Source organism: Chelonoidis abingdonii, chromosome 17 (genome assembly GCF_003597395.2).
Source record: "Chelonoidis abingdonii isolate Lonesome George chromosome 17, CheloAbing_2.0, whole genome shotgun sequence".
NCBI classification, from domain to species: Eukaryota; Metazoa; Chordata; order Testudines; family Testudinidae; genus Chelonoidis; species Chelonoidis abingdonii.
In genome coordinates, this window is record NC_133785.1 from 40,109,486 (window position 1) to 40,123,806 (window position 14,321).

Here is a 14,321-nt window from a genome sequence, read left to right on the forward strand (position 1 = left end):
TAGACATCAGTAAACTCTGTTGCTCTGCTTGGTGCCAAGGGAGACCCAGCTTCATGCCGCTTGTTTTCTTGGGCTGGGAGGCTTCTCTCCCCTCTCAGTCAATGGAGAGGGATTCAAGTGCCAGAAGATGTGGGGTTCTTCCAAACGCCTAGTGCTCTTGGCAAGCTTTGGATCCAATCTTTAGCTCATGCTTGATTGGGGAGACGGAGTCCCTAGTGGAGGCACTTCATATCTTTTAGTGACACGGATCTGAACAATTCCCAGCTTCCCAATGCTGACATGGGAAGCAAAGCCCAGACATGACACATTTATGTCATCCAAAGCCCCTGGCGAATTTGCTAAGACACTTTCCATTTTGAAAGTTGATCAGTGTCCCATGGATACCCCAGAGTTCTTCTCCCAAATCTATACATTTAAAGCTGTATGTACATTTTAATAGGGTTAAAATAAAACCAGCTCAGCAAAAGCAAATATGCTGTCATGCTGGGTGTTCAGATAGTGAACTCTCCAGGTCACATAGCACATCTCTTGTACTGGATGTTTACGTGTTTCCTTTACAGGTTTTGCGTTAGTTTTGTTAAAGAAATAGACAGCCACAGCTCAGCACACATTATGCATCAGCCACAGATGCAGGAAGCTTATCTCATCTTAAAACTAGTTTTGTTCTCCTTCAGAATTTGTTTTAGGACAATCTATGTTTTGCACAGTGCTCAACACACCAACAGTGCTCAAATAATAAATCAGAATGCCAATCGCACCATTTTACCACGTTCTGTGGCAACAACAGCAATAGGAACTGGTTTTATCCATAGCAATAATATCCACATACAGGTGTAATCTAAATGCATCAGTAAGGTCCTCTCACCAAATAGAGAAATTCAGTGGTTGGGGAATTTTGTAACTGGTTTTGTTGCGTCAGGGAGAGAATACTATTTTCAGCTGGCCACTGAGAGTACTAAGTATAGTGCCTCCTGCAGTCCTCCAAGTAATTTAGCTTTCGCCTTTGTCACCAGACATACCCGGCCACTTCGTTACATAATGCTGTGGGGGGCTGTGTCAGCTGGAATAAGTTAACACACACACAGGATTGTACCAGGAAGGCTGGACATGACATGTCAGCATTTTATTAACCAAAAGTGAAGCTGAACCCCAGAATGTTTTTAAACTATAAGCTTATATGGCAGGAATTCCCCCCCCCCCCCCACTGTCAACATGACAGTGCAAGAATCAATCTCCTTGCAATCACTCATCCTTTGAGAATCAAATACTAGTAGTAAAATGACTTCATAAAATATGGGTCTCCCAATGAATCAATAAAAAACATTTAACTCAATGCAACAGACCAATCTGCAAAACTGACTTATGGAATTCTCCCAGGTGAAAGACCTTTAAAGCACTTGGAGCCTTGAGGTAGCATCTTTATGCAGAATTCATTTTTTTCTGAGTGGAGGAAAATATTGGTAGCACATCTTTAGCTCCAGCCAGGCTAAATGGATTTCAGTAATTCTCTTATGAGGCTAGTGGCTTTCTTTTGCATCTTTAAATACTGATATAACACTACAGCCTGTAAAAGAGAGAAATCACAAGGAAGGCCTCTTGAAATAAAGCATATGGTTGAAGTGACTGAAAACAGAATAACTGTAACAACAACAAAAGGTAGCTGGAGTGAAAAAACCCAACACATTTGTATTTTGGCAAGACTGGTTTACAAATACATGTCAAGAACCAGAGTCCCAACATCAGCTAACTGAAAAGGAAAGAGAATGGAAAGTGACATTCAAAGGGGTTCTTCTTTTTTCCTCTGTACAAAACTGCACTTTGTTTTTGTTTTTTTAAAAAGAGACAGCTTTTTTTTGTACATTGTGAAACCTGTGCTGTGACGTTAACCAGAAATACCATATGCCAGGGCACTTGACCACTGAAAGCTCCTCTCACTGACTTCACAACAATCACAAGCAGAGAATCAGAAATAAGACAGATATTTCTCCAAATCTCAAGGTCACCATCCTCTTACCCACTTTGCTGCTGAGTTCTCTTATTAAACTAGAGCTCTCTCCACTACCAATTGCTGAGAATCCATGGCAGATTTACTGACCACAGAGCCATACCACCTGAGAAACTCACACATCCATTAGAGACATTAAAACAAAAGTGGCTGGAGTAAGACAGGGATGTGGTGATGCAGCTGAATCACTACTGGCCAATGTCTCTAGTCAGTTTTTTCCTCTCTACTTTCAAGCACTCTGACTTTGGCTAGCCAGACAGAGTATGAATAAAGGACAAAGGTGCTATTGAGTAACATTCTATAGGTCACCTCTCCCTATCTGCCTGTCCCACTCCCAAAAGACTACAAAGCAAATTGGTTAAAACAAACCAGACCAGCCAGGCAAATCCCAAATGATGGACTTTAAACCGATGACCCCCCAGCCCTTACAGGTTCATTCTCTCTGCTCAAAGTTCAATTGCTCACTTGCATCATACCAGTGTCCCATCTGACACTGGGTGTCACATGGCTCTGTGTGATAATGCCACTCTACTGTGTTCAAGGAGCATAGAGATGGGTAGAGGTTTGTAAATCTGTTCTCCCTCATCTGGGACCTCTAGCTTTCTGAGTCCATAGCCTCATGTTCCCTCCCTCTGCAGAAGTTTCTTAAGGTCCTAACAAGGGTACCCAGTAGACTTTGCTTCCTTCTGGCCAGGCTTCGTACCGTTTACAAGGCTTGCATATTCTGAGGCACCGAGACCTATAATGCAGAGAACTGAAAGTTGTAATGTAGCCAAACTTGCTCCACTCCAGTGGATACAAGGGAGGGGCATCCGAGAAAGTGTTCATATGGGAAGGACCAAAGCTGGTTGAGGATATTTATTCAGAGAGATCCTCTTTGGTTCATGTGACAGTTTAAGCTGTACAGAAACTCAGATGGGTTTGGAGACCAGCCTGTGTCTGGATTGCCTGGACAATCCACAGCTGGCCTGGCTTGGGAGCCCGCATCTACTTTTGAATCCTAATCTCTCAGTTATCAGCGTGAGGACCTGCCAACTGTTCTTTTTTTTAAATTCTACAATTTACAAAGAAAGACTGAGTGTTTTTAGTGTTAAACCTCAGAAGCATGAATGACATTCCAGTTACTGCTGCTTTTTTAGCTTTGCAGAACTGAACCTGCACAGTAAAGCAGGGAAAACACACTGTGCTACGAATGGAGGCAACTAGGTACCACTGTGGCACACCTTGTTGAGTGGTATTCATTACAAACCAGTCCATCATCTGAAAGCGTAATGCAATCTACTGTAACTAGACAACATCAGTACAGCCTCAACCTGATTATGGATCCGACTTTACAGAACAGTGTAGGAGCTGGGAGGAGTGAGGAAAATATTGCATGCTAGCAGCCAACTCCGTGCTGTAGCTCTTCACCTTCCACTTGTTAAAAAGAGCAGATTTCTAGTATGCTAACAAGCAGGAAATGGTCTCTGACACTATTCGATGGTCTAGAGACATTTACACAGAGCACATCACCGGCCACCGCCAATACCAAGAGTGAGCTGGTGTGGACTTTATCCCCTGAGCCCTGAACCAACCGAACTGAACTCCACCATGTGCGGGTCATCCTATCCTCATTACCCAGCCCGCTTATTTATACCCATGACTGTCTGTAACTCTTTGTATGAGTGATGTACCTTCACTGCTTCCTGAATGTATCTTGATCTCACCCACCGTATACCCCCCCATTGGGGACAATGCACACTGTATATGTTATGTGCTGTCCAATACCAAAATACAAGCATCCCCCTATACTCTATGTTACCCCTGATGACCAATAACTGACGTTTCAAACTCTCTGTATCATCTATTTATAAACATTCTCTAATAAACTTAATTCTCTCCCCTTGCTCAGGTGATCATAAAAACTAGACAGTGGGTTCAGTTCTACCCATCAGAGTCTGCAATTAAAATTTCACCATCCCAGAAACGTGGGTAAGTTTCACATAAATTTAGAAGACTGAAAATGGAAAGGGGACCACTAGACTTATTACCTACAAATTCAATGCTTTTTCTTTATATAAATATTTTATTTTATACCATAATACTCTGATAAAATCTCATCAGGATGTGCCTTAAGGTCAATGATCTATAGAAACAGAAGTCTCCCTAATAAGTGCTGCAGATTTGACAGATAAATATCTTTAACTGAATTGTTACCTAAATCAAAAGACCACTCCAAATACACCAACTGCCTAGTTAGCAAAGTCATTTGCTTCATGAAGTCAAATGTTGCTAATTTCTGAAAGATTTAACAAACAGACTTGGCATCTGAAAGTATCTAAGTGTCCAATCAAGTTAAAGAATATTACAAAATATTAGGATTAGGGGGAGCTGCTGAAGTACATAAATATTGTTCCTTTAAATTACACAAAATTAACCTCCTTAAAAAGAGTTTTAAAACTGATCCAGACAACAGCAATGCCCTGTGAAATCTAGCAGTACAAAGGATATGTCTAAAAGCAGGAGAGGGTCATGTGCTGCAACATCTCAGCAGTAAAATCTGCCCACTTTAAGAAATGGAGATGGGGATGATACAGCTATGGCACCTTCAGGCCACTGGAGCTGTTGGACCACTATCAAACTCTCTGCATATGTTTGGTAGCATGAAGGACTAAACCAGTTCTCTTTACGGCTCAGAAAATGTTCAGAAGTCAATCATTCTTCATTTTCTGCATTTCACTATCAAGCAGTTATTTCTTGTGCCCCCAGGTGTGTTTATCGTTTTATTACAGAACTGCAGTACCTGAAGCTTTCAGTAGATGGCAGGAACACCTCAATGCCAACTTATTCAATGGCTCTGATAATTTCAAGTCCCCTTGATATATTCGACATCAAACCCAAATGCTACAATTAAATTTTTGACATTATGTAAAGGAAGCGTCAAAGGAAGATATTAACAGACTGTAAAGAGAAGGCTGCTCCCTGGGGGACAATAAGCAGCCTGTCATTACAGATCTGCTCTGAAGATTTACCACAACAATAAAATGAGAAAGAAAAAGAAGGTTCTGTATCTTTTACACTTTGGGTTTTGCATCAGGCACTTAAATGGTTGGAGAGACATGCCATTCTGAGCCAAACAAGTGAGAGAAGGGTTAGAATCATCTTTAAACTAAGCCTAATAATGAAATTTCAGCAGCAAAGTGGAGGCATGGAGTGAGCCTCTCCCCATCCATCTGTGCTGAGACTTATTTATTTCTAAAATGCCCAAGAAGACAGCAGCAGTAACTGTTCTGTAGTGTCCATTTTTCCTTATGTGTTGTGTTGCTGATAGGAGACTTTTCTGTGTCTTGAACTGAGAAGGCACTAAAGTACCCTGTGCCTAATTCCCCGGATCCAACAGGTCCATGCTTGAACCAAACATTGCCACCAGCTGCTCCTCATAATGTGTTATATTCCTCTTCATAATGTCCATGCAGGGGCCAAGCAGCCTCTCGAATGCTTGCACATCCATTACTACACAGAAACAAATAGAAGAGTGAAAACAAATAAAGAGCCGTCCTCCAAAATAAAGCAATAACCTAACTGCAATTACTTTCTAAAACTCATGCAACTTGAATCCAGCCAATATGGTTCTAATGTTTCAGTTGAATCTACTCCCACTGAAGTCAAACTTCTAGTTTTACAAAGCTATCATGCTGATCCAGGAAACTAAAGAATAAATGTCTGATCCTGGGATAAATCTGGAGGCCAAATGCAAAAATACACAGCTGCAATAAAAGGAATACTGAAAAATCTCAAAGTCATGTGTAACAAACATCTTTCAAGGGAAGGAAATCAAGCCGAATGGAGGTTGTGCTTTTATGCTACTATGCTGCAGATACACACGCGACTCTATTTATGAGTTCTCTTTTCTGGAATGGTGAAGGCCAGGCCCATAAAGGAAGTAACATACTTAATCTCCACTGGGCACTTCTGCCATCCCCACTCAAAGCAGAGATGGTACAAAGAAAGGCAAGATGAAGGAAACAAGGGTTCCCAGACTGAAGTGCTGAAGGTCCCTTGCAGGCCAAAACTCCTGGCCTTGACTGAAGAACAAGCAATCCAGATTGGATACCAGTTAGGATCTACATGGCTGTACAACTTAATGGAATAGCATAGACAACATGAAGCGACACTGCTTGAAGGCACCTACTGCAGACAGACACCTAGCAGCAGAAAGTACCCTTACCTAAACACTTGACATCCCCAACAGCATAGGCAGAGGCTGCTCTGGGTTTGTTGGTAACAAGTGCAAGCTCTCCAAAATACTGTCCTTTGTGACACCGGGCAATCTCCACTTCCTGGTTAGCATCCTTACTTGTCATAGTCTGTGCCAGAAACAGAACAATATGTGAAGTGAATATATTAGTTACTACACAGTGCTATGCATACAGCTCTCCCCGAACAGAAGGTCACAGCTGGCAGAAAATGCTTCAGTAGTGGCTCAGCATCCTGTGCACAGGGTCTCCAGAATATTCCCTAACAAAGATTTTAAGTATAACATACACAAGGCTCTGCCTTGTAAAGATTGCGTCAAACTGGGAGAAGTATTCGTTTGACAGCAAGTCTTCAGTTAAAAGAAGTCACAGGAAGGGCAAAGGGTTAAAAGACGCTGTACTTTGAGTATCTCTTGACTGTCGCCTACTACAATCCCCCCTAGGGAAGACTCTATCCATGTTTGAAGTTTGACAGGGAACATCATGGCAATTTGCACATGTGTGCATGGAAGCAAAGCATGTTTCTCAAACAGACATGAGTCATCTTCAGAATCGTTTTTTGAAATAGCTTGAAGCCACTTTAGGGAGATGTACAGCCTGCCTTGCCCGACCAGAAACAATAACTATCAGATCTTAAAAGAATCTGAGAGTTAGTCTGTTGTACAGTACAGCACTTTTATTAAGAACATAGATCAGGCTGAGAATCCATCTAGCCCACTGTCCTGTCTAACCCTATCCAGTACCACATGCTTCAGAGGAAGGTGTAAGAAACCTCCATGAACCAGTTTTAAACTAACGTGTCTTCAGTTTCAGTCAATGTCCCCTTGATCTCCTATTATAAGAGGGTATTTTTCTTTTTAGCCTCCCCTGCCCTCCCAGATGAATACTGAGCAGGGCTGTCTACAATGATGCCCGGGACTTTTTTTTTAATGTAGAACACAGCAATAGCATGAAATGGTTCAATTTTTTTCCTTTCAGCGTTAACTTGCACGTGTCAAACACTGAATGTAATCTGCCATCGTCCTGCCCATTCACTTTGTTAGGTCCCTCTGCAACTTTTCACTCTTCTATAGTCTTTATTCACCTACATTAGTGTCTCATCTGCTGGTTTTGCCAACTCACTGTTCACTCATTTTCCCAGCACATTGATAAATATATTAACCACCACTGCCCAGGGGCAGCTCTAGGTATTTTGCCGCCCCATGCATGGCAGGCAGGCTGCCTTCGGGGGCATGCCTATGGGAGGTCCTCTGGTTCCGCGGCTTCGGCATACCAGCCACTGAATTGCCGCCGAAACCGCAGGACCGGTGGACCTCCTGCAGGGAAGCCACCGAAGGCAGCCTGCCTGCCCCCCTCACAGCGACCAGCAGGGCGCCCCCCACAGCTTGCTGCCCCCAGGCACATGCGTGGCATGTTGATGCCTGGAGCTGCCCCTGCCACTGACTATTATGGAACCATGCTACACCTCCTCTCTATTATCCCTTGGCTATAGTGAAAATTGACCATTTATCTCTTTGTTTCCTGTCACTTAGTTTCTAAGCCACAATAGCTCTTGACTTCTCACCCATAACTGTATTTGAACTCACCTTGCTTTTAATCAAAATTTTTACTTCACCAGACTCTACAATGTAAAAGCTGTCTGCTTTATCACCCTATAAAGAGAAAAGGTAAGAATAAATTAGCCATCCTATTTTAAGATGCAGAAATTATATTCCAATGTTCACAGAATACAGGGCTAAGTGTTAAATTGTGCACAAGCTGAAAATTTGCTGCAGTGAGTAATACAGGAAGTGGCGTAAATTGGGCTGAAGCTGTAGCTGAAAATGGGGACAAGGAATCTGAGGAGAGTTTACCTGCTGACATCCAAAAGGCTAACAATGCCAATATCAACAAGGAAGGTCTTAAAAATGCTGGTGAAATACAAGGGAAAAAATTGACAGGAAGTTGACGAGGTAAACAGTCCTCAAGGAATGCACATGTAATCTTAAGAAAACAAAAACAAAGCGATAACTAGAGGAGTCAAAAGAAATAAGGAAGGGTTCTAGAAGTGCGTTCAGTAAAAGAGAAAGGAAAGGAATATACAGAATCTCTGTAACATCAGAAAGGAGAGCAAGTATGAGAAAATATCAAAAGAGCCAACACTGCAATGAGCTGCTTCTGCTCAACTTGTAGTAAAAACCTTGTGCAGGAAGCAGACCAGTTATTTGAGACAGCAAATGGAGAGGTCAACAGCAAAAGGGCAAACAAAGACAGGGAAAAAATCTGGCAAAACTACTGCAGATCCTGATGAAACGCATCACATAGTTTTTAACAAAACTAATCAAGAAAGGCCTGGAACCTCTGAAAACAAGTTTCAGGGAGTCACTGGAGAGACACTAGCTGTCTGGAAAATACCAAACATGGTAGCAACTATTCCTTTAAGGCCAATAGGAGGAAAGAACCAGAAAATTACCAGCTAATTAACCCAACACATTCTGGGTAAAACAGCTGAGACTAATAGGAGTCTAATACATCAACTTCTGTGGGAAAGGTGTCTAAAAACTAATAAAAGATATTGTATTGCTAAAACTAAGCTATGCCAACAAATCAAACGGCCTTCTATAGGATTAATGGTATATCTGACAATGAGGGGATAGAGTATATCGGGATGTCAATAAGGCATTCAATATAGAGCCAAAAATATATTAAAGAAACAAAGTTACTCATTCAAGGTAAAAAAAATACAAACTGGTGGACAGCTACCTGAAGAGCAAACAAGTCCAAGAAAGATATTATAGGGTGGCTTCAGGTAATCAACTAAATATGACCTTAAGAGTGCAAAATGACTAGGGAAAATGGGTGTGTAGCGCCACAAATGCACCAGAATTACCACTCTTGGAAACAGTGTGTGTTCTCCTTAGGACTAACAGGGTGACCTCCATTACCTGTCTAGCTTTACTGTGATCCCATATCTATGCAAGTACAGAGACAAGTGTTTTGTAGACAGGGCAGAAGCTTTGCCTAACAAGAACAGTGACCAGCACTTCCCATTATAAGACTGAATTTTCAGTTGCTTATGGAACTTAGCAAAAGTAACCATTTGGGCTGAAATTTTCCATGCCAGGCCTCTGCTGCAGGAGGGTTTTTTGGGAAAATTCCAGCCAAAATGGTTCAGCTGTATCCAAGAATTAGCCTAGGGAAAAATGATGTTTTGCCCATGTTAAAAAATTCAGGCAATCTTTTCTTTGAGAAGCTCTGGCACGTCAGTGCTTTGGAGCAGGAAGTTGAAATTTGTTAGGGAACTGCCCTTTGTGTCAGGGATGTGCTTTTTGTCTTCCCCATGAAAATCCACACACTTTTTCTTAATGACCTAAACAAGAGTAATTTTATTGTACTTCCTGTATAACTTTTGAAAAAAGGCTTTTTAAAAATATTCACAAGCAAGAAGTAAATAAGAGTAAGAAAAATGGATAATGGAACAATAACCTAGGGAAACTAGGTGCCAACCCATCCCTGAAAATAATAATAAAACTTTTCAATAAGATGTTAGTAGGAATAATGGCATTAACGAGGTCAAACTGGACAACCAAACTGGTATCTAGGGAGGAATTCAAAGTCCAAATACCTGAGAAATGATGCGCTCCCCATCTCGATACACCTTCTCCCCTATTACATCAACTATCTTCATTCGCTCTGAAACCTGGAACAGAGAAAATTTCCATTCAGCGTACTACTGCCCCTGAGGTTCATAACTCTCTCAATTTGCTATGAAGTAACAGGCATGTATAGTTAAATACATTTAAGATGTGCCTTTGGGTACTGAAAAACATGCATGCTACAGTGAAAGTTTTTGCTACATTCCATCACAGCTTTCAAGAACAGAATACAATATACATACAGTAAATTCCAATGTCCACTCTGAGCTTCTTTCAGTCCTTGTTTTAATTTCCTATTCTTAAGGAGATTTTTAAGTTTGCATAGAACCGGTTCAGATGTCTGAGTATTGAAAAAAATTAACTAATTTCCCTATGTTTCCATTGAGATGAGTTCTCTCTCTCTCTCTCTCTCTCGCACACACACAAGTTACAAACTTCCAGCCTGGTTTGTTTCATAATCGTCACTGAGGAAAGGTGGAAAAATAACTGAGAAGAATACAGACACAGTATCTTTTGGAATTATTACATTTAATGTCAGCATGTTCTTGCCAACACACTATTTTTTTTTCTGGAACCTATTTCCTACAGTGGCTTTGAGCACTAGACATGCTCAATTTAGTGCCTCAGTTTCTTTTTTTTTCTAAAACCACATGGCAATCAGACTGAAAAATTAACAATGAAAGTTTAGAGAAAAGTAGATAAGCACACACACAAAAAGAAAAATATTTTGAAAGTGAAATGTTTCCAGTGAAACATCTTTGCCACATTATACATACATGCAATGGTATTGCCTATTTCTGTTTTCCTTATTAAGGAATGATACACTAAATTCCACTTGCATGTTACACATATATTATAATATACAACAGGCATCTGTTGTTATTTTTAAGGGCCCACAAACATGCTCATCTCCCTGCCCAGAAGAGCATAAAGTCTAAATGCAAACATGGCAGACAAGCTAGAGTTAAAAAACAAAACTAAACTAAAAACAGCTGAGAGGCACAGGAGGAAAGACAATAATCCACATAAGTTAGTCAGGCATATACACATCTTGAAGGTTTGGGACAAAATGGCAGAAGTGAATCTTTAGGTCCCCCCACCCCATCTCTCCTTTCCACTCTCTCCATATATCAACTACTGACGTTCTTTTATATGCTATTTATCCAGGAACCTTCTCTGCAACCTTCTTGTACATGGTCACTTCAAACGCCAACTAACTTCAAATCCCACAGGGCAGAATTTCCCCAACTTGGGACGCCACTTGTGTAGGGAAAGCCCCTGGCGGGCTGGTCTATTTACCTGCAGTGTCGGCAGGTCCGGCCGATCACAGCTCCCACTGGCCGTGGTTCACTGCTCCAGGCCAATGGGAGCTGCTGGAAGCAGCGCGGGCCGAGGGACATACTGGCCGCTGCTTCCAGCGGCTCCCATTGGCCTGGAGCAGTGAACCGCGGCCAGTGGGAGCCGCGATCAGCCGAACCTGTGGATGCGGCAGGTAAGCAAAACAGCCCGGCCCATCTGGGGCTTTCCCTACACAAGCGGTGTCCCAAGTTTGGGAAACACTGCCATAGGTAAATCTCTCCTCTGGTTAATATCTAGCCAACACATCTAGTTGCAGTTCAAAGTGTTGCCACATAATGGATTTGAGTTTGTAACTAACTCCCAGGACACCAGCTATGTCATCTTCCAGCTAAGTGATCAGAAGAAATCCCATGGTTCTAGATTCTCTTTGACAGCTCTGTCTCTGAACCTTGAAATGTCTTCATGATGGTGCAAGTCTTGTCATTTGGGATGAAAATCTAAGCTATATGTAATTTTAATTGCTGTAAGGATGCCCAGAAACTAGGTGATGGCCCTTTTTTTTTTACAAATGTAAATACTACATCACAGACAACCCTCACATTTAGGATAGATCTCTTGACATTGGATATTTTCTAGGGGAAAAGCTTTGAGAGGGTTAACCGGTGCAGAAAAAAGTTTATGACCTCTGAAGATACAATCTGCAGGAACTGGATCTGATCATTCTGGTGGGGTAGAAGTAGATGGCATGGGAAGGATGAGAGAGAGCTGATGGCACTCCTGAGCAATTAGGACCTGAAGCCATGTGAAGCTTTTCCTATTCTTGTGTACTAGAATGAAAAAGAATGCTTGCTATGCCCTTTGAGATCAGCATGCCATACAATTGCCAGCGAGCGCCTGGGAGTTATTGCTTTTTCTAATGTCACAGACAGAGAACCAAATTCAACAGTGGCGTAAATGGATATTGACTCTATTGACTTTAGTGGCGTTTACTCATTTATTCCAGAGCTGAATTTAACTTGCAAGGGGAAAAAGTCAAATGTGTTAACTTGGCTGCAGTTTAAAGGCTTGTTGTTTTAATGATGGTAAATTAGAAATTAAAAATTAGAAAGCAGTTGTATGAAATACATATGCCTGAGTCTTCATGTACAGGCAAGAGACAATAGTTTAAAGAGATTAATCTTACACTAAAGCTCACACTTCTTCTTGTCCACTTAGCCTCTCAACAGAGAATTGATGGGTCAAGCGTGGCAGCAAAAACAGTTCAGAAAGTTCTAATTCTACATCAAGGATGATACATCAGTAACAGATTTAAATCTTACTCAACTAATCTTGTGCATGCATATCTCAAATGTACTGAAATGAGTTATTCTACATACAATATAAACAAAGTTCGCCATGCAATAAGTCACCAAAAATGCTAATGAGATTTTTTCTATTTTCCTAAATATTTATGAGACATTTTAGTGCTCAGGAAGGTCCCAGTGATGGAGCTGGTTTAATCCAGGTACAGAGGGCAGAGGCTGTGGACATTTCTTCCCATAGATTTGCCAATACACCTGTGTCCTGACCTGTACCACCATGTTTTTTCCACCCCTTGAGCAAAGACTGCCAGTCACAGCTAACCATAATACTTTGCTTTTCTCTAGCACCTTCCAACTAAGGATCTGAAAGTGCTTTACAAACATAATTAAGCCTTAGAGAGCACCCCTGATGGGGAAACCGAGGCAAAGAGACGTTAAGTCATCGTGTAAACTAACAACACATCAGTACCATAATCTGGAAGAGAACCCTGACCCCTTAACTCCCATTCCTTGCTTTAAACAATGTTGTTTTCCAAATGCATGGCGATTTTGAAGAAGGGTACATATGGTATTTAAGATTAAATCAGCAACCTTTCATTCCACTTGTGACTGAAGGAAGGATTTGAACAAAATTTTTGCATAACTGCTGTAAAAGACATTAAGTTGTTCTACTAAGGTAGTGTTACTGTAACTTCTGTTTCAAACTGTGCTCTAGTAAAGATCCAACAAGAATCCCATCTACTTGAAAAGCATCAATAACAGCAGACTCTCAAAAGCGAATGCTAATAAAACAGCTTTACCTCCAGTGATTTAAGAAGGGGCACAGACTCAATAAATAATTCAAAAGTCTTCCTCTTCTTCGCATTGTTTTTCAATATAATTCTTCTGAACGTCACTCGATCCTGTAAGAGAAAGGATAGAAAAGTAGATTATTTCCTTTGGACAAAATGACAAGTGCTTAAGAGATATGCAGACTGATGCTCTCTCTCCACAAAGCAAGACTGCTGCTGTGATGGTACCTCCCATAAGGCTCTATGGAAATATGCTTAGAATGTGTTTTATGCTACATATGCCATGTAACATATCTCCGTAAAGGTTATGATCTATTGAATGTATTAATCCTATTTGCATGCATGTATCATTTTTTTATTCGATGTTATGAATGTTGGCTGTGTACTGGCTTGATTTCTAAATAACCTTAGCAGAGCATTTGGTCAGTTCCTGGAGAAAGGAATGTTGAAATTAAGTACCTAATCAAGAAACACTTAAAGGACAATGGATTTTGGAATGCTCCAATCCACGTAAGAAGTCTACTTGAGGACATTCAAGGTAGCATGTAAACAATGGATGCTACCTGTAAAAACTGTCATGCATGGACATGTGACTTGCCCAGGTGACTCCTAAACTCCATCTTGGAGCTGGACTTTGCATAGGAGTGAGGAGGGGGTCTCCACCCATAAGAGAAAGTCTATTTAAACCCCTGGGAGACCCCTCCATTTTGTCTTCAGCTGGCTAAAGAGAGAGCCTCTGCACCCCCCAGGATACTTGGAAAAAACTGGAACAAAGAGCAGTGACTGCAAGGGGTGTGAGTGATTGCTGGACCCAGCCTAAAAGGAGATTAGTCTGTAAAAGGGAGCATTCTGGAACTGCTGAGGATTTTATCTGTATTCAGTTTGATTAGACATAGATTTGCGCATTTTATTTTATTTTGCTTGGTGACTTACTTTGTTCTGTCTGTTACCTCTTAACTCCTACTTTCTATATTTAATAAAATCACTTTTTACTTATTAACTCTGAGTATGTATTAATACCTGGGGGAGCAAACCTCTCTATCAGTATTATAGAG

General features: G+C 41.2%; 1 protein-coding gene across 1 annotated transcript in view; it reads right to left on the minus strand.

The window, feature by feature from the left end:
* Positions 1-1,087: 1,087 nt before the first annotated feature.
* PRKAR2A (protein kinase cAMP-dependent type II regulatory subunit alpha) overlaps positions 1,088-14,321 on the minus strand; it is a 142,042-nt gene continuing 128,808 nt past the window's right edge. Inside the window, exons 7-11 of the mRNA XM_032781796.2 lie at positions 13,276-13,377; positions 9,845-9,919; positions 7,827-7,892; positions 6,213-6,351; positions 1,088-5,497 (exon numbers count right to left, since the gene is read on the minus strand). Of these exons, the coding sequence (XP_032637687.1) occupies positions 5,364-5,497; positions 6,213-6,351; positions 7,827-7,892; positions 9,845-9,919; positions 13,276-13,377 (516 nt within the window). The 3' untranslated portion in view covers positions 1,088-5,363. The remainder of the gene's footprint in view (positions 5,498-6,212; positions 6,352-7,826; positions 7,893-9,844; positions 9,920-13,275; positions 13,378-14,321) is intronic.